Source organism: Pezoporus occidentalis, unplaced genomic scaffold, assembly GCF_034315485.1.
Source record: "Pezoporus occidentalis ecotype Australia unplaced genomic scaffold, CSIRO_AGI_Poc_V1 ctg1325, whole genome shotgun sequence".
Classification (NCBI taxonomy): domain Eukaryota; kingdom Metazoa; phylum Chordata; class Aves; order Psittaciformes; family Psittacidae; genus Pezoporus; species Pezoporus occidentalis.
Window position 1 is genome coordinate 1,528 of NW_026913132.1, and position 16,369 is coordinate 17,896.

Sequence of the window (16,369 nt, forward strand, 5' to 3'; positions counted from 1 at the left end):
GCGTGAATGGGAAAGGCATGAATGGGAAAGAGAATGAATGGGAAAGAGAATGAATGGGAAAGAGAATGAATGGGAGATCACGTGGGGAAAAGGCAACACCCCCGGCCCCATTCATCAATCCCCTTTGGGTCACACAGGACACGTGTGAGCTTTAATGGGAGCATGGCACGGGGAGGGGGGGGGGGGGTGTTTCTTTGGGTGCCCCCTATGGATCCATAGGGTGCCGGGGGTGGGGTGGGGGGGTCCCTATGGAGCCCCCTCCCGGGGCAGCCCCCGTTGGTTGGCAGGGACCTCACCCTGCTCCAGGTCCCGGAGCAGGCGGCGCACGCGGCACAGGGCCTGCAGGAGCCCCCCCTCCTCGTCGGGGACCCCCCCTTTGTCCTCGGGGACCCCCCCTCCGCTCTCGTCATCGGCGTTCCCCCCCCCCGCCCGCAGCAGGAAGCCCCGGCTGGGCAGCAGCAGGGGGGGGTGCTCGGAGAAGCTCTCAAAGATGTCACCTGGGGGGGGACACACACATGGGTATGGGGGGGCAATGGGGATAATGGGGGGCAAGGAGGGCAATGGAGGGCAATGGGGGGCAATGGGGACAATGGGGGGGCAATGGGGGGCAAGGGGGGGCAATGGGGATAATGGGGGGCAATGGGGGCAATGTGGGGCAATGGAGGGCAATGGGGACAATGGGGGAGCAATGGGGACAATGGGGGGGCAATGGGGGGCAATGGGGACAATGGGGGGCAAGGAGGGCAATGGAGGGTAATGGGGGGCAATGGAGACAATGGGGGCAAGGGGGGGCAATGGGGACAATGGGGGGGCAATGGGGGGCAATGGGGACAATGGGGGGGCAGTGGGGACAGGTGGAAGAGGCAATTGGGAGAATGGGGGGGCAAGAGGGACACATAGTGGGGGCAATGGGGACAAAGGGGACACGTGGGGGGGCAATGGGGACAACGAGGGGGCAATGGGGACAATGGGGGGCAATGGGGCAATGGGGTCACGTGGGGAGGTAATGGGGGGAATAGGGACACGTGGGGGGCAATGGGGATACAAGGGCAGCAATGGGGACAATTAGGGAGCAATGGGGACACATGGGGAGGCAATGGGGACAGGTGGGGGCACTGGGGACAATGAGGGGGGCAGTGGGTACAGGTGGAGGGGGCAATGGGGCACAATGGGGGGCAATAGGGACACAAGGTGGGCAATGGGGACATTGAGGGGGGCAATGGGGAGAATGGGGGGGCAATGGGGCACAAGGGGGGGCAATAGGGACACAAGGTGGGTAATGGGGACATTGAGGGGGGCAATTGGGATACAAAGGGGGGCAATGGGAACACAGAGGGGGCAATTGGGGGACAAGGGGGGGAAATGGGGGGACAAGTTGGGGCAATGGGAACAATGGAAGGGGCAATGGAGATACCAAGGGGGGCAATGGGGACAATGGGGGGGCAATGGGGACAATGGGGGGCAATGGGGACACAAGGAGCGGCAATGGGGACACAACGGGGGGCAATGGGGACAATGGGGGGCAACGGGGGGACAATGGACAATGGAGGGGCAATGGGGCACAAGGGGGGGCAATGGGGAGAATGGGGGGCAATGGGGATACAAGGGGGGCAATGAGGGGCCAATGGGGACATGTGGGGGGGGCAATGGGGATAATGGCGGGGCAATGGGGACAATGGGAAGGCAATGGGGACACATGGGGGGCAATGGGGACACAAGGGGGGGCAATGGGGACACAAGGGTGGGGCAATGGGGGGGCAATGGGGACACATGGGGGGCAATGGGGACACAAGGGTGGGGCAATGGGGGGGCAATGGGGACACATGGGGGGCAATGGGGACAGTGTGGGGGGGGGGCACTGACCTGCCGTGACCTGGTCGCGCTCCTCGGGGGCGGGGCTCCAGGCGGGGGGCGGGGCCTGGCCCCCCCCAAGCTGGTAATGGCTCAGGATGTGGTGGAGCTGAGCCGGGCTCAGCCCATTGAAACCCATTGAACACCATTGAACCCCATTGAACCCCATTGAACATTGAACCCCATTGAACCCCATTGAACCCCATTGAAACCCATTGAACCCCATTGAACCCCATTGAACCCCACTGAACCCCATTGAACCCCATTGAACCCCACTGAACCCCATTGAACCCATTGAACCCCATTGAACCCCATTGAACCCCACTGAACCCCACTGAACACCATTGAACCCCATTGAACCCCATTGAACCCCATTGAACCCCACTGAACCCCACTGAACACCATTGAACACCATTGAACACCACTGAAACCCACTGAACCCCCTTGAATCCCACTGAACCCCATTGAACCCCACTGAAACCCATTGAACCCCACTGAAACCCCATTGAATGCCACTGAACCCCACTGAACCCCATCGAACCCCACTGAACTCCATTGAACCCCATTGAACCCCATTGAACCCCACTGAACCCCATTGAACCCCATTGAACACCATTGAAACCCATTGAACCCCATTGAACCCCATTGACTCCCATTGAACCCCATTGAACACCATTGAAACCCACTGAACACCATTGAACCCCATTGAACCCCATTGAACACCACTGAACCCCACTGAACCCCATTGAACCCCATTGAACCCCATTGAACCCCATTGAATCCCATTGAACCCCATTGAACCCCATTGAACCCCATTGAACCCCATTGAACCCCATTGAACCCCATTGAATCCCATTGAACCCCATTGAACCCCATTGAACACCACTGAACCCCATTGAACCCCACTGAACCCCATTGAACACCATTGAACCCCACAGAACCCCACTGAACCCCATTGAACTCCATTGAACCCCACTGAACCCCATTGAACCCCATTGAACACCACTGAACCCCACTGAACCCCATTGAACAACAATGAACCCCACTGAACCCCACTGAACCCCATTGAACCCCATTGAACCCCACTGAACCCCCTTGAATCCCACTGAACCCCATTGAACCCCACTGAAACCCATTGAACCCCACTGAACCCCCTTGAATCCCACTGAACCCCATTGAACCCCACTGAAACCCATTGAACGCCACTGAACACCACTGAGTCCCATTGAACGCTACTGAACCCCATTGAATCCCATTGAGTCCCACTGAACCACATTGAACCCCACTGAACCCCACTGAACCACATTGAACCCCATTGAACCCCACTGAACCACATTGAACCCCACTGAACCCCACTGAACCACATTGAACCCCATTGAACCCCACTGAACCCCACTGAACCACATTGAACCCCACTGAATCCCACTGAATCCCACTGAACCCCACTGAACCCCACTGAACACCATTGAACCCCACTGAACCCCATTGAGTCCCACTGAACCCCATCGAATTCCACTGAGTCCCACTGAACCCCACTGAACCCCATTGACTCCCATTGAACCCCAGAGTCCCCCAGAACCCCACTGAACCCCATTGAACCCCACTAAACCCCACTGACTCCCATTGAGTTACATTGAACCCCACTGACTCCCTCTGAACCCCATTGACTCCCATTGAACCCCATTGACTCCCATTGAGTACCAGTATATCCCATTGACTACCAGTATATCCCATTGACTCCCATTGAGTCCCATTGAACCCCATTGAACCCCATTGACTCCCACCGCATTCCCAGTGTATCCCATTGCATTCCCAGTGTATCCCAGCTCATTCCCACCTTGCTAAGGCAGGCTCTAGGGGTGCAGAGCAGGTTGGAGGCTGCCCCCCACTAACTCCCATTGAACCCCATTGACTCCCACTGAACCCCACTGGCTCCCATTGACTCCCAGTGTACCCCATCACATTCCCATTGACTCCCATTGACACCCAGTGTATCCCAGTGCATCCCAGTGCATCCCAGTGCATCCCCACCTTGCTGAGGCAGGCCCTGAGGGTGCAGAGCAGGTTGGAGGCTGCCCCCCATTGACACCCATTGACTCCCATTGACTCCCATCCCATTCCCATTGACTCCCAGTGCATCCCAGTGCATCCCCACCTTGCTGAGGCAGGCCCTGGGGGTGCAGAGCAGGTTGGAGGCTGCCCCCCATTGACTCCCACTCACTCCCACTGACTCCCATTGACTCCCATTGACTCCCAGTCCATTCCCAGCGCATCCCAGTGCATCCCCACCTTGCTGAGGCAGGCCCTGAGGGTGCAGAGCAGGTTGGAGGCTGCCCCCCCATTGACTCCCACTCACTCCCACTGACTCCCATTGACTCCCATTGACTCCCAGTCCATTCCCAGCGCATCCCAGTGCATCCCCACCTTGCTGAGGCAGGCCCTGGGGGTGCAGAGCAGGTTGGAGGCTGCCCCCAATTGACTCCCATTGACTCCCACTGACTCCCATTGACTCCCATCCCATTCCTATTGACTCCCATTGACTCCCATCCCATTCCCATTGACTCCCAGTGCATCCCAGTGCATTCCCACCTTGCTGAGGCAGGCCCTGGGGGTGCAGAGCAGGTTGGAGGCTGCCCCCCATTGACTCCCATTGAATCCCACTGACTCCCATTGACTCCCATCCCATTCCCATTGACTCCCATTGACTCCCACTCACTCCCATTGACTCCCACTCACTCCCATTGACTCCCACTGACTCCCATTGACTCCCATCCCATTCCCATTGACTCCCAGTGCATCCCCACCTTGCTGAGGCAGGCCCTGGGGGTGCAGAGCAGGTTGGAGGCTGGCCCCCCATTGACTCCCGCTCACTCCCATTGATTCCCATTGACTCCCATTGACTCCCAGTCCATTCCCATTGACTCCCAGTGCATCCCAGTGCATCCCCACCTTGCTGAGGCAGGCCCTGGGGGTGCAGAGCAGGTTGGAGGCTGCCCCCCATTGACTCCCATTGAACCCCATCGACTCATATTGAACCCCATTGATTCCCATTGAACCCCATTGATTCCCGTTAACTCCCACTGACTCTCACTGACTCCCATTAACTCCCATCCCATTCCCATTGATTCCCATTGACTCCCATCCCATTCCCATTGACTCCCATTGACTCCCATCCCATTCCCATTGACTCCCAGTGCATCCCCACCTTGCTGAGGCAGGCCCTGGGGGTGCAGAGCAGGTTTTAGGCTGCCCCCCACTGACTCCCATTGACTCCCACTGACTCCCATCCCATTCCCATTGATTCCCATTGACTCCCATCCCATTCCCATTGACTCCCAGTGCATCCCCACCTTGCTGAGGCAGGCCCTGGGGGTGCAGAGCAGGTTGGAGGCTGCCCCCAATTGACTCCCATTGACTCCCATTGACTCCCATTGAACCCCATTGACTCCCATTGACTCCCACTGACTCCCATTGACTCCCATTGACTCCCATCCCATTCCCATTGACTCCCAGTGCATCCCCACCTTGCTGAGGCAGGCCCTGGGGGTGCAGAGCAGGTTTTAGGCTGCCCCCCATTGACTCCCACTGACTCCCATCCCATTCCCATTGACTCCCATTGACTCCCATCCCATTCCCATTGATTCCCATTGACTCCCATCCCATTCCCATTGACTCCCAGTGCATCCCCACCTTGCTGAGGCAGGCCCTGGGGGTGCAGAGCAGGTTGGAGGCTGCCCCCCATTGACTCCCACAGACTCCCATCCCATTCCCATTGACTCCCATTGACTCCCATCCCATTCCCATTGATTCCCATTGACTCCCATCCCATTCCCATTGACTCCCAGTGCATCCCCACCTTGCTGAGGCAGGCCCTGGGGGTGCAGAGCAGGTTGGAGGCTGCCCCCCATTGACTCCCACAGACTCCCATCCCATTCCCATTGACTCCCATTGACTCCCATCCCATTCCCATTGATTCCCATTGACTCCCATCCCATTCCCATTGACTCCCAGTGCATCCCCACCTTGCTGAGGCAGGCCCTGGGGGTGCAGAGCAGGTTGGAGGCTGCCCCCAATTGACTCCCATTGACTCCCATTGACTCCCATTGACTCCCATTGACTCCCATTGACTCCCATTGAACCCCATTGATTCCCATTGAACCCCATTGACTCCCAGTGCATCCCCACCTTGCTGAGGCAGGCCCTGGGGGTGCAGAGCAGGTTGGAGGCTGCCGAAAGCTTCTGGAAGAACTCAGAGGCGACGTCGCCCAGCCCCATTGCGGCCACAGAGTCCAGCACCAGGTCCAGAGTGGTGCGGAGCCGCACGGCGCGGCCCCACTGGAACAGGGCGCCCCCTGCAGGGGAGGACTGAGGCTCAGCAGGGGGGTAGGGGAGGGGCTATGGGGAGGAGCCACTCCCTATAGCCCCTATAGCTCCCCATAGCCCCTATAAGCCCTATAGCCCCTATACCCCCTATAGCCCTTATGGCCCCCATACACCCTAGAGTCCCCATAGCCACTATAGCTCCTGTAGCCCCATACCCCCTATAGCCCAATACCCCCTTTAGCCGCCATACCCCCTATAGCCCCATACACCCTATAGCCCCTATGCCCCCATAGTTCCTATAGTACCTATACCTCTATAGCCCCCAGAACCCCCACACCCTCTATACCCCCATACCTCCCATACCCCCATACCCCCCTATAACCCCTATACCCCCATACCCCCCATACCGCCTATACCCCCTATGCCTCCCATAACCCCCACATGCCCTATACCCCAATACGCCCCACACCCCCCATATCCCCCATACCCCCCACATCCCCTATAGGGCCCTCACCTCTCTCCATGAGGGAGTTGAACAGGGATGCGTTGCAGAACCACATCCCTCACCCCCATACCTCCCATTCCCCCATAGACCCCAAACCCCCCATACCCCCCAAACCCCCCCCACCCCCCACACCCCCTATAGGGCCCTCACCTCTCTCCAGGAGGGAGTTGAACAGGGATGCGTTGCAGAAGAAGACCCACATCCCTCACCCCCATACCCCCCATACCTCCATAGACCCCATACCCCCCATACCCCCCACATCTCCTATAGGGCCCTCACCTCTCTCCATGAGGGAGTTGAACAGGGATGCGTTGCAGAAGAAGAACCACATCCCTCACCCCCATACCCCCCATACCCCCATAGACCCCATACCCCCCACACCCCCCACACCCCCTATGGGGCCCTCACCTCTCTCCATGAGGGAGTTGAACAGGGATGTGTTGCAGAAGAAGAACCACATCCCTCACCCCCATACCCCCCATAGACCCCATACCCCCCACACCCCCCATACCCCCCATACCCCCTATAGGGCCCTCACCTCTCTCCATGAGGGAGTTGAACAGGGATGCGTTGCAGAAGAAGAACCACATCCCTCACCCCCATACCCCCCATAGACCCCATACCCCCCACACCCCCCACAGCCCCCACATCCCCTATAGGGCCCTCACCTCTCTCCATGAGGGAGTTGAACAGGGATGCGTTGCAGAAGAAGACCCACATCCCTCACCCCCATACCCCCCATAGACCCCATACCCCCCTCACCCCCATACCCCCCACATCTCCTATAGGGCCCTCACCTCTCTCCATGAGGGAGTTGAACAGGGATGCGTTGCAGAAGAAGAACCACATCCCTCACCCCCATACCCCCCATAGACCCCATACCCCCCATACCCCCCACACCCCCCACATCTCCTATAGGGCCCTCACCTCTCTCCATGAGGGAGTTGAACAGGGATGCGTTGCAGAAGAAGAAGAGGTACCCGAAGGTCTGGGACACGAGGTCGGGGTGCAGGCGGCAGCCCCGGCTCAGCTCCAGCGCGCTCTGGAACACCCCCAGTGTGGGGCTCACCCCATCGGGGACGCGCAGCGGCTCCGGGCCCGGGCCCGCGCCCGCCTCCAGCGGCGCCGCGAACGGGTTCGCCTCCAGCAGCGCCGGCAGCGTCGCGTAAAGGCGCTGGGGGGCGATAGGGAGCGATAAGGAGCGATAGGGGGGGCGGTAGGGAGAGATAGGGGGCCATGGGGGGGGGGGATAGCGATTGAGGGGGCGATAGGAAGCGATAGGCAGCGATAGGGGGGCGATAGAGAGCGATGGGGGGCGATAGGGAGCGATAAGGAGCGATAGGGGGGGCGGTAGGGAGAGATAGGGGGCCATGGGGGGGGGGGATAGCGATTGAGGGGGATAGGAAGCGATAGGGGGGCGATAGAGAGCGATGGGGGGCGATAGGGAGAGATGGGGGACGATAGGGAGTGATGGGGGGCAATAGGGAGTGATGGGGGGGCGATAGTGATTGGTGGGGGGCAATAGAGAGTGATGGGGGGGCGATAGAGAGCGATGGGGGGCGATAGAGAGTGATGGGGGGGCGATAGAGAGCGATGGGGGGCGATAGAGAGTGATGGGGGGCGATAGGGAGCGATGGGGGGCGATAGGGAGCGATAGGGGGGCGATAGAGAGTGATGGGGGGCGATAGAGAGCGATGGGGGGGGATAGGGAGCGATAAGGAGCGATAAGGGGGGCGGTAGGGAGAGATAGGGGGCCGGGGGGGGGGGGGATAGCGATTGAGGGGACGATAGGAAGCGACAGGCAGCGATAGGGGGGCGATAGAGAGCGATGGGGGGCGATAGGGAGTGATGGGGGGATGATAGGGAGCGATGGGGGGGCGATAGTGAATGATAGGGGGGTGATAGGGGGCGATGGGGGGGCGCTGGGGCTATGGGGGCAGTTTAGGGCAGTTTTGGGTCAGTTCAGTGCAATTTTGGACCCATTTGGTGCAGTTTTGGCTCAGTTTGGGTCAGTTTTGGGTCTCTTTGGCTCAGTTTTGGGTCAGTTTGGGTCAGTTTTGGGTCTGTTTGGCTCAGGTTTGGCTCAGTTTTGGTTCTGTTTGGCTCGGTTTTGGGTCACTTTAGGCCAGTCTGGGTCAGTTTGGTGCAGTTTTGGGTCACTTTGGCTCAGTTTTGGGTCACTTTAGGCCAGTCTGGGTCAGTTTGGTGCAGTTTTGGGTCACTTTGGCTCAGGTTTGGGTCACTTTGGCTCAGTTTTGGGTCAGTTTAGGCCAGTCTGGGTCAGTTTAGTGCAGTTTTGGGTCTGTTTGGCTCAGTTTTGGGTCACTTTGGGTCAGTTTGGCTCAGTTTTAGGTCAGTTTAGGACAGTTTGGCTCCGTTTTGGGTCATTTTGGCTCAGTTTTGGGTCCATTTGGCTCACTTTTGGGTCACTTTGGCTCAGTTTTGGGTCACTTTGGCTCCGTTTTGGGTCACTTTGGCTCACTTTTGACTCACTTTGGGTCAGTTTGGCTCAGTTTTGGGTCACTTTGGGTCAGTTTTGGGTCAGTGTGGCTCCGTTTTGGGTCACTTTGGGTCCATTCGGCTCAGTTTTGGGTACGTTTGGCTCAGTTTTGGGTCACTTTGGCTCAGTTTTGGGTCACTCTGGCTCACTTTTGAGTCACTTTGGGTCAGTTTGGGTCAGTTTTGGGTCACTTTGGCTCAGTTTTGAGTCAGTTTGGGTCAGTTTTGGGTCACTTTGGGTCCGTTCGGCTCAGTTTTGGGTCCGTTTGGCTCAGTTTTGGGTCACTTTGGCTCAGTTTTGAGTCAGTTTGGGTCAGTTTTGGGTCACTTTGGGTCCGTTCGGCTCAGTTTTGAGTCCATTCGGCTCAGTTTTGGGTCCGTTTGCTCAGTTTTGGGTCCGTTTGGCTCCGTTTTGGCTCACCTTGGTCAGGTAATAGACGGTCTGCTGGAAGGTGGACATGATGACCTCATCCAGGACGCCCATGGCCTCATCGCACGTCTCCAGGTCCCTGCTGAGCTCCGGGCAGGGCCCTATGGAAGCACCCAATCAGCGCCCGCGCTCCATGGATGCACCCAATTGGATGCACCCAATCAGAGCCTCCGCTCCATGGATGCACCCAATTGGATGCACCCAATCAGCGCCTGCGCTCCATGGATGGACCCAATCAGCACCTGCGCTCCACGGAGGCACCCAATCAGCGCCTGCGCTCCATGGATGGACCCAATCAGCGCTTGCGCTCCATGGAGGCACCCAATCAACGACCATGCTCCATGGATGCACCCAATTGGATGCACCAATCAGCGCCTGCGCTCCATGGATGAGCCCAATTGGATGCACCCAATCAGCACCTGTGCTGCATGGATGCACCCAATTGGATGCACCCAATCAGCTCCTGCTCTCCATGGATGCACCCAATTGGATGCACCAATCAGCGCCTGCGCTCCATGGATGAGCCCAATTGGATGCAACCAATCAGCTCCTGCTATCCACGGATGCACCCAATTGGATGCACCCAATCAGGACCTGCGCTCCATGGATGAACCCAATTGGATGCACCCAATGAGATGCACCCAATCAACGCCTGTGCTCCATGGATGCACCCAATGGGATGCACCCAATCAGCGCCTGCGCTCCATGAATGCACCCAATCAGCACCTGCACTCCATGGATGCACCCAATTGGATGCACCCAATCAGCTCCTGCTCTCCATGGATGCACCCAATTGGATGCACCCAATCAGGACCTGCGCTCCATGAATGAACCCAATTGGATGCACCCAATGAGATGCACCCAATCAACGCCTGTGCTCCATGGATGCACCCAATGGGATGCACCCAATCAGCACCTGCGCTCCAGGGATGCACCCAATCAGCGCCTGCGCTCCATGGATGCACATAACCAGATGCACCAATCAGTGCCTGTGCTCCATGGATGCACCCAATCAGATGCACCCAATCAGCACCTGCGCTGCATGGATGCACCCAATCAGATGCACCCAATCAGCGCCCGCGCTCCATGGATGCACCCAATCAGCGCCCACGCTCCATGGATGCACCCAATCAGATACACCCAATCAGGACCTGTGCTCCATGGATGCACCCAATCAGCGCCCGTGCTCCATGGATGCACCCAATTGGATGCACCCAATCAGATGCACCCAACCAGATGCACCCAATCAGGACCTGTACTCCATGGATGCACCCAATCAGATGAACCAATCAGTGCCTGCGCTCCATGGATGCACCCAATTGGATGCACCCAATCAGCTCCTGCTCTCCATGGATGCACCCAATTGGATGCACCCAATCAGGACCTGCGCTCCATGGATGAACCCAATGAGATGCACCCAATCAACGCCTGTGCTCCATGGATGCACCCAATGGGATGCACCCAATCAGCACCTGCGCTCCAGGGATGCACCCAATCAGCGCCTGCGCTCCATGGATGCACATAACCAGATGCACCAATCAGTGCCTGTGCTCCATGGATGCACCCAATCAGATGCACCCAATCAGCACCTGCGCTGCATGGATGCACCCAATCAGATGCACCCAATCAGCGCCCGCGCTCCATGGATGCACCCAATCAGCGCCCACGCTCCATGGATGCACCCAATCAGCACCCGCGCTCCAAGGATGCACCCAATCAGATACACCCAATCAGGACCTGTGCTCCATGGATGCACCCAATCAGCGCCCGTGCTCCATGGATGCACCCAATTGGATTCACCCAATCAGATGCACCCAACCAGATGCACCCAATCAGGACCTGTACTCCAGGGATGCACCCAATCAGATGAACCAATCAGTGCCTGCGCTCCATGGATGCACCCAATTGGATGCACCCAATCAGCGCCCGCACTCCATGGATGCACCCAATTGGATGCACCCAATCAGCGCCTCCGCTCCATGGATGCACCCAATTGGATGCACCCAATCAGCGCCTGAGCTCCATGGATGGACCCAATCAGCGCCTGCGCTCCATGGATGCACCCAATCAGCGCCCTGCATTCCGGGGGGGGGGGGGGGGGGCAGCTCCCATCCCCACCCCACAGCCTTGCCCCACACTTGGGGGGCCGGGGCTCACCCTCCAGCTCCAGCTCCTTCTCCAGCTCCAGCACCCGGGCCTGGGCCAGGTTCAGCAGCTCCGTGGCGTTGGCCAACCACAGCGTGAGCGGGCGCAGGTCGGGGCCCAGCACCTCCGGCCCCTGCGCTGAGGGGTCCCCATCGCTGTGGGACAGGGGCACCCCCAGAGGGGTCAGCAATGGGGATCCCCATGGATGGGGATGGGGGCACCCCCAGAGGGGTCAGCAATGGGGACCCCTATGGATGGGGTTGGGGGCACCCCCATGGATGGGGTTGGGGGCACCCCCATGGATGGGGTTTGGGGGTCACTCACTTCTCCGGCTGCCGGTCCCCAATCTCCTTGATCTTCTCCTGCAGGAACATACCAAGATGACCCCATGGGTCCCCATCCCATGGCCCCACAGCCCCTTTACCCCCATAGCCCCCCATGTCCCTCATACCTTAACCCCATATCTCGCCATGTCCCCTACGTCTCCCCATGTCTCCCTCTTCCCACATCCTGTTCCACTATGTTCCCCTCCATTCCCATGTCGCCCATGTCCTGCATCCCATGTCCCAGATATCCCGTATCCCAGTGTCCCCATATCCCTCATCCCATCCCCCATACCCCATCCTATACCCATACCCCATACCCATATCCATTCCCATATCCCACAAACATATCCCATACACATATCCTATACGCATATCCTATATGCATATCCATCCCAATCCCTATACCCCATACCCATACTCATACCCCGTACCCATATCCCATACCCATATCCATACCCATATCCCATCACCCATACCCATGTACCATACCCCATTCCCATATCCATTCCCATATCCAATACCCATACCCCATACCCATAACCACTCCCATATCCATACCCATATCCAATACCCCATACCCACATCCATTCCCATACCCCACAAACATATCCCATACCCCATACCCATATCCATTCCCATATTCCATACCCATATCCATTCCCATACCCCATACCCATATCCATTCCCATACCCCATACCCATATCCCATACCCATATCCTATACACATACCCATATCCATTCCCATATCCCATACCCCATACCCGTATCCATACCCATATCCCATACCCCATACCCATATCCATACCCATATCCCATACCCCATTCCCATATCCCACACCCATATCCCATACCTATATCCATTCCCATATCCCATACCCCATACCCATATCCATACCTATATCCCATACCCCATACCCCATTCCCATATCCCACACCCATATCCCATACCTATATCCATTCCCATATCCCATACCCATACCCCATACCCATATCCATACCCATATCCCATACCCCATACCCCATTCCCATATCCCACACCCATATCCCATACCTATATCCATTCCCATATCCCATACCCCATACCCCATACCCATATCAATACCCATATCCCATACCCCATACCCATATCCCATACCCCATACCCATATCCTATACACATACCCAAATCCATTCCCATATCCCATACCCCATACCCATATCCATACCCATATCCCATACCCCATACCCATATCCATACCCATATCCCATACCCCATACCCCATTCCCATATCCCACACCCATATCCCATACCTATATCCATTCCTATATCCCATACCCATACCCATATCCATACCCATATCCCATACCCCATACCCCATTCCCATATCCCACACCCATATCCCATACCTATATCCATTCCCATATCCCATACCCCATACCCCATACCCATATCCATACCCATATCCCATACCCCATACCCCATTCCCATATCCCACACCCATATCCCATACCTATATCCATTCCCATATCCCATATCCCATACCCCATACCCATATCCATACCCATATCAATACCCATATCCCATACCCCATACCCATACCCCATACCCATACCCATATCCCATACCCCATACCCATACCCATATCCTATACCCCATACCCATATCCCATACCCCATACCCATACCCCATACCCATACCCCACACCCATATCCTATACCCCATACCCAGACTTCCTCCTTCACCAGCCCCGCGATCCTCGTCAGCAGCTGCGGGAGGTGCTGGGGGGGGAACGCGCTCCAGGCGTGCTCCAGGCACAGCCCCAGCAGGAAAGCGGGGGCCAGGACCCCCATCCCCTGCGGGGCCCCCCCCGCACCCCACGGCTCCCGCACGATCTCCCGCAGGAGCCGCTCCTCGTGCTCCGCCCGGTACCGCAGCGCCTCCCTCCGGCCCCTGCCGGTACTGCAGCCCTCGCAGCGCAGCGCCGGCAGCCAGGGGGGGCTCTGCTCTTCGGGACCCCCCCCCCGGGGGTCCTTATAGAGCAAGAGGAAGTGCTGCCCCAGCCCCAATAGGTCCCCGGGGTTCAATGGGGCCCGGCGGAACAAAGGGACCCCGTTATGGGTCACCGGCGCCCCCCGGTACGGCCGCACGGTGGCGGGGGCCCCTGGGGGGGCCCGCACGAGGCAGTGGCGGGGGAGGATGTCCGGGGCGTTGAGGAAGGTGTCAATGGAAGGGGGGGAGCCCTGGGGGGGGCGTTCGGGGGGGCCCCGGCGCCCGAAGATGTGCTGGGAGCGAGTCATGACGTAGAGCACGAAGTCCTGCGGGGGGGGGGGGGGAAACAAAGGGGTTGGGGGGGGCACTTAGGGGGTGTGGGGGGAGGAATGGGAAGGGGGGGGCTATGGGGTGAGGATGGAGGGGGGTATGGAAAGATGGGGGGGTTGGGGGCTAAGGAATGGGGGGGGTTGGGGACATGGATATGGGGGGGAAGAGGGGTCAATGGGGGGGCATGGGGAGAGGGGTCAGTGGGGGGGCATGGGAAAAGGGGTCAATGGGGGGCATGGGAAGAGGGGTCAATGGGGGGCATGGGAAGAGGGGTCAATGGGGGGCATGGGAAAAGGGGTCAATGGGGGGGCATGGGAAAAGGGGTCAATGGGGGGGGCATGGGAAAGGGGTCAATGGGGGGCATGGGAAGAGGGCTCAATGGGGGGCATGGGAAGAGGGCTCAATGGGGGGCATGGGAAAAGGGGTCAATGGGGGGGCATGGGAAAAGGGGTCATTGGGGGGCATGGGAAGAGGGCTCAATGGGGGGCATGGGAAAAGGGTTCAGTGGGGGGGCATGGGAAGATGGAACATTGGGGGGGGCATGGGAAAAGGGGTCAATGGGGGGGGCATGGGAAAAGGGGTCAATGGGGGGGCATGGGAAAAGGGGTCAATGGGGGGGGCATGGGAAAGGGGTCAATGGGGGGCATGGGAAGAGGGCTCAATGGGGGGCATGGGAAGAGGGCTCAATGGGGGGCATGGGAAAAGGGGTCAATGGGGGGGCATGGGAAAAGGGGTCATTGGGGGGCATGGGAAGAGGGCTCAATGGGGGGCATGGGAAAAGGGTTCAGTGGGGGGGCATGGGAAGATGGAACATTGGGGGGGGCATGGGAAAAGGGGTCAATGGGGGGGGCATGGGAAAAGGGGTCAATGGGGGGGCATGGGAAAGGGGTCAATGGGGGGCATGGGAAGAGGGCTCAATGAGGGCATGGGAAAAGGGTTCAGTGGGGGGGCATGGGAAGATGGAACATTGGGGGGGGCATGGGAAAAGGGGTCAATGGGGGGGCATGGGAAAAGGGCTCAGTGGGGGGGCATGGGAAGATGGGACATTGGTGGGGTTGAGGAAAGGAAGGGACCGGGAGGCCATGGATGGGAAGGGGACACTTTGGGGGGGTCATGAACATGGAGGGGTGGGGGGGTGGGGGGGGGTAAGGAAATGGCCCCCCCCCCCCGTTACCTGCTTGCCATAGCCCTGCAGCAGCAGGAAGTAGGGGTGATGCTGGGGGGGCTGGATGAGGCACTGCGAGAGCTGCTCCAGGCTGGCGCCGTCCCCCCCTTCCTCCTCCTCGCCCCCACCTCCGGCGGCTCCATCGGGGCCGGGGGCCGGGGGGGTCCCGTCGGGGCCGGGGGGGGCGGCGGTGGGGTCCCCCCCCGCCACGCTGAGCACGGCCTTGCGGTCCCTGCGGCGCCGCGTGCTCAGGTTCATGTCGCTGATGCTGCGGCGCAGGGAGAGGTTCTCGGAGCGCTCCTTTGGGGGGGCCGGGCCCCCCGAGGCGGCCCGCGAGCGGTTGCGCTGCAGGCGCCGGGCTTGGGATGAGCCCCCTGTGGGGAGGGGTGCGGGGGGGGGACACAGGGAGGGAGGCTGGGTAAGGGCTGTGCTTGTGTGGATATAGGGGCCACATGGGCAGCCCTATAGCCGTAGAAACGTATAGCGGCCCTATAGCCATAGACACATACAGTGTCCCTATGGCCATAGACACATATAGCGGCCCTATAGCTATAGACATGTATAGCGGCCCTATTGCCATAGACACGTATAGCAGCCCTACAGCCATAGACACGTATAGCGGCCCTATAGCTATAGACACATACAGTGTCCCTATGGCCATAGACACATATAGCAGCCCTATAGCCATAGACACGTATAGCGGCCCTATTGCCATAGACACATAGAGCAGCCCTACAGCCATAGACACGTATAGCGGCCCTATTGCCATAGACGTGTATAGCGGCCCTATAGCCGTAGACACATACAGCGTCCCTATGGCCACAG

General features: G+C 58.8%; 1 protein-coding gene across 1 annotated transcript; it reads right to left on the bottom strand.

Moving 5' to 3' along the window:
* Positions 1 to 205: 205 nt before the first annotated feature.
* On the bottom strand, positions 206 to 16,006 carry RASIP1 (Ras interacting protein 1; the record flags this gene model as incomplete). The annotated part of the gene is given in 10 exon segments (XM_062608980.1): positions 206 to 360; positions 363 to 497; positions 1,864 to 1,994; positions 6,014 to 6,203; positions 7,607 to 7,853; positions 9,600 to 9,709; positions 11,766 to 11,908; positions 12,078 to 12,115; positions 13,785 to 14,375; positions 15,554 to 16,006. Coding segments are annotated over 10 exon segments (2,193 nt in total), but the record flags the coding sequence as incomplete, so codon positions are not given.
* Between the last annotated feature and the right edge of the window lie 363 nt (positions 16,007 to 16,369).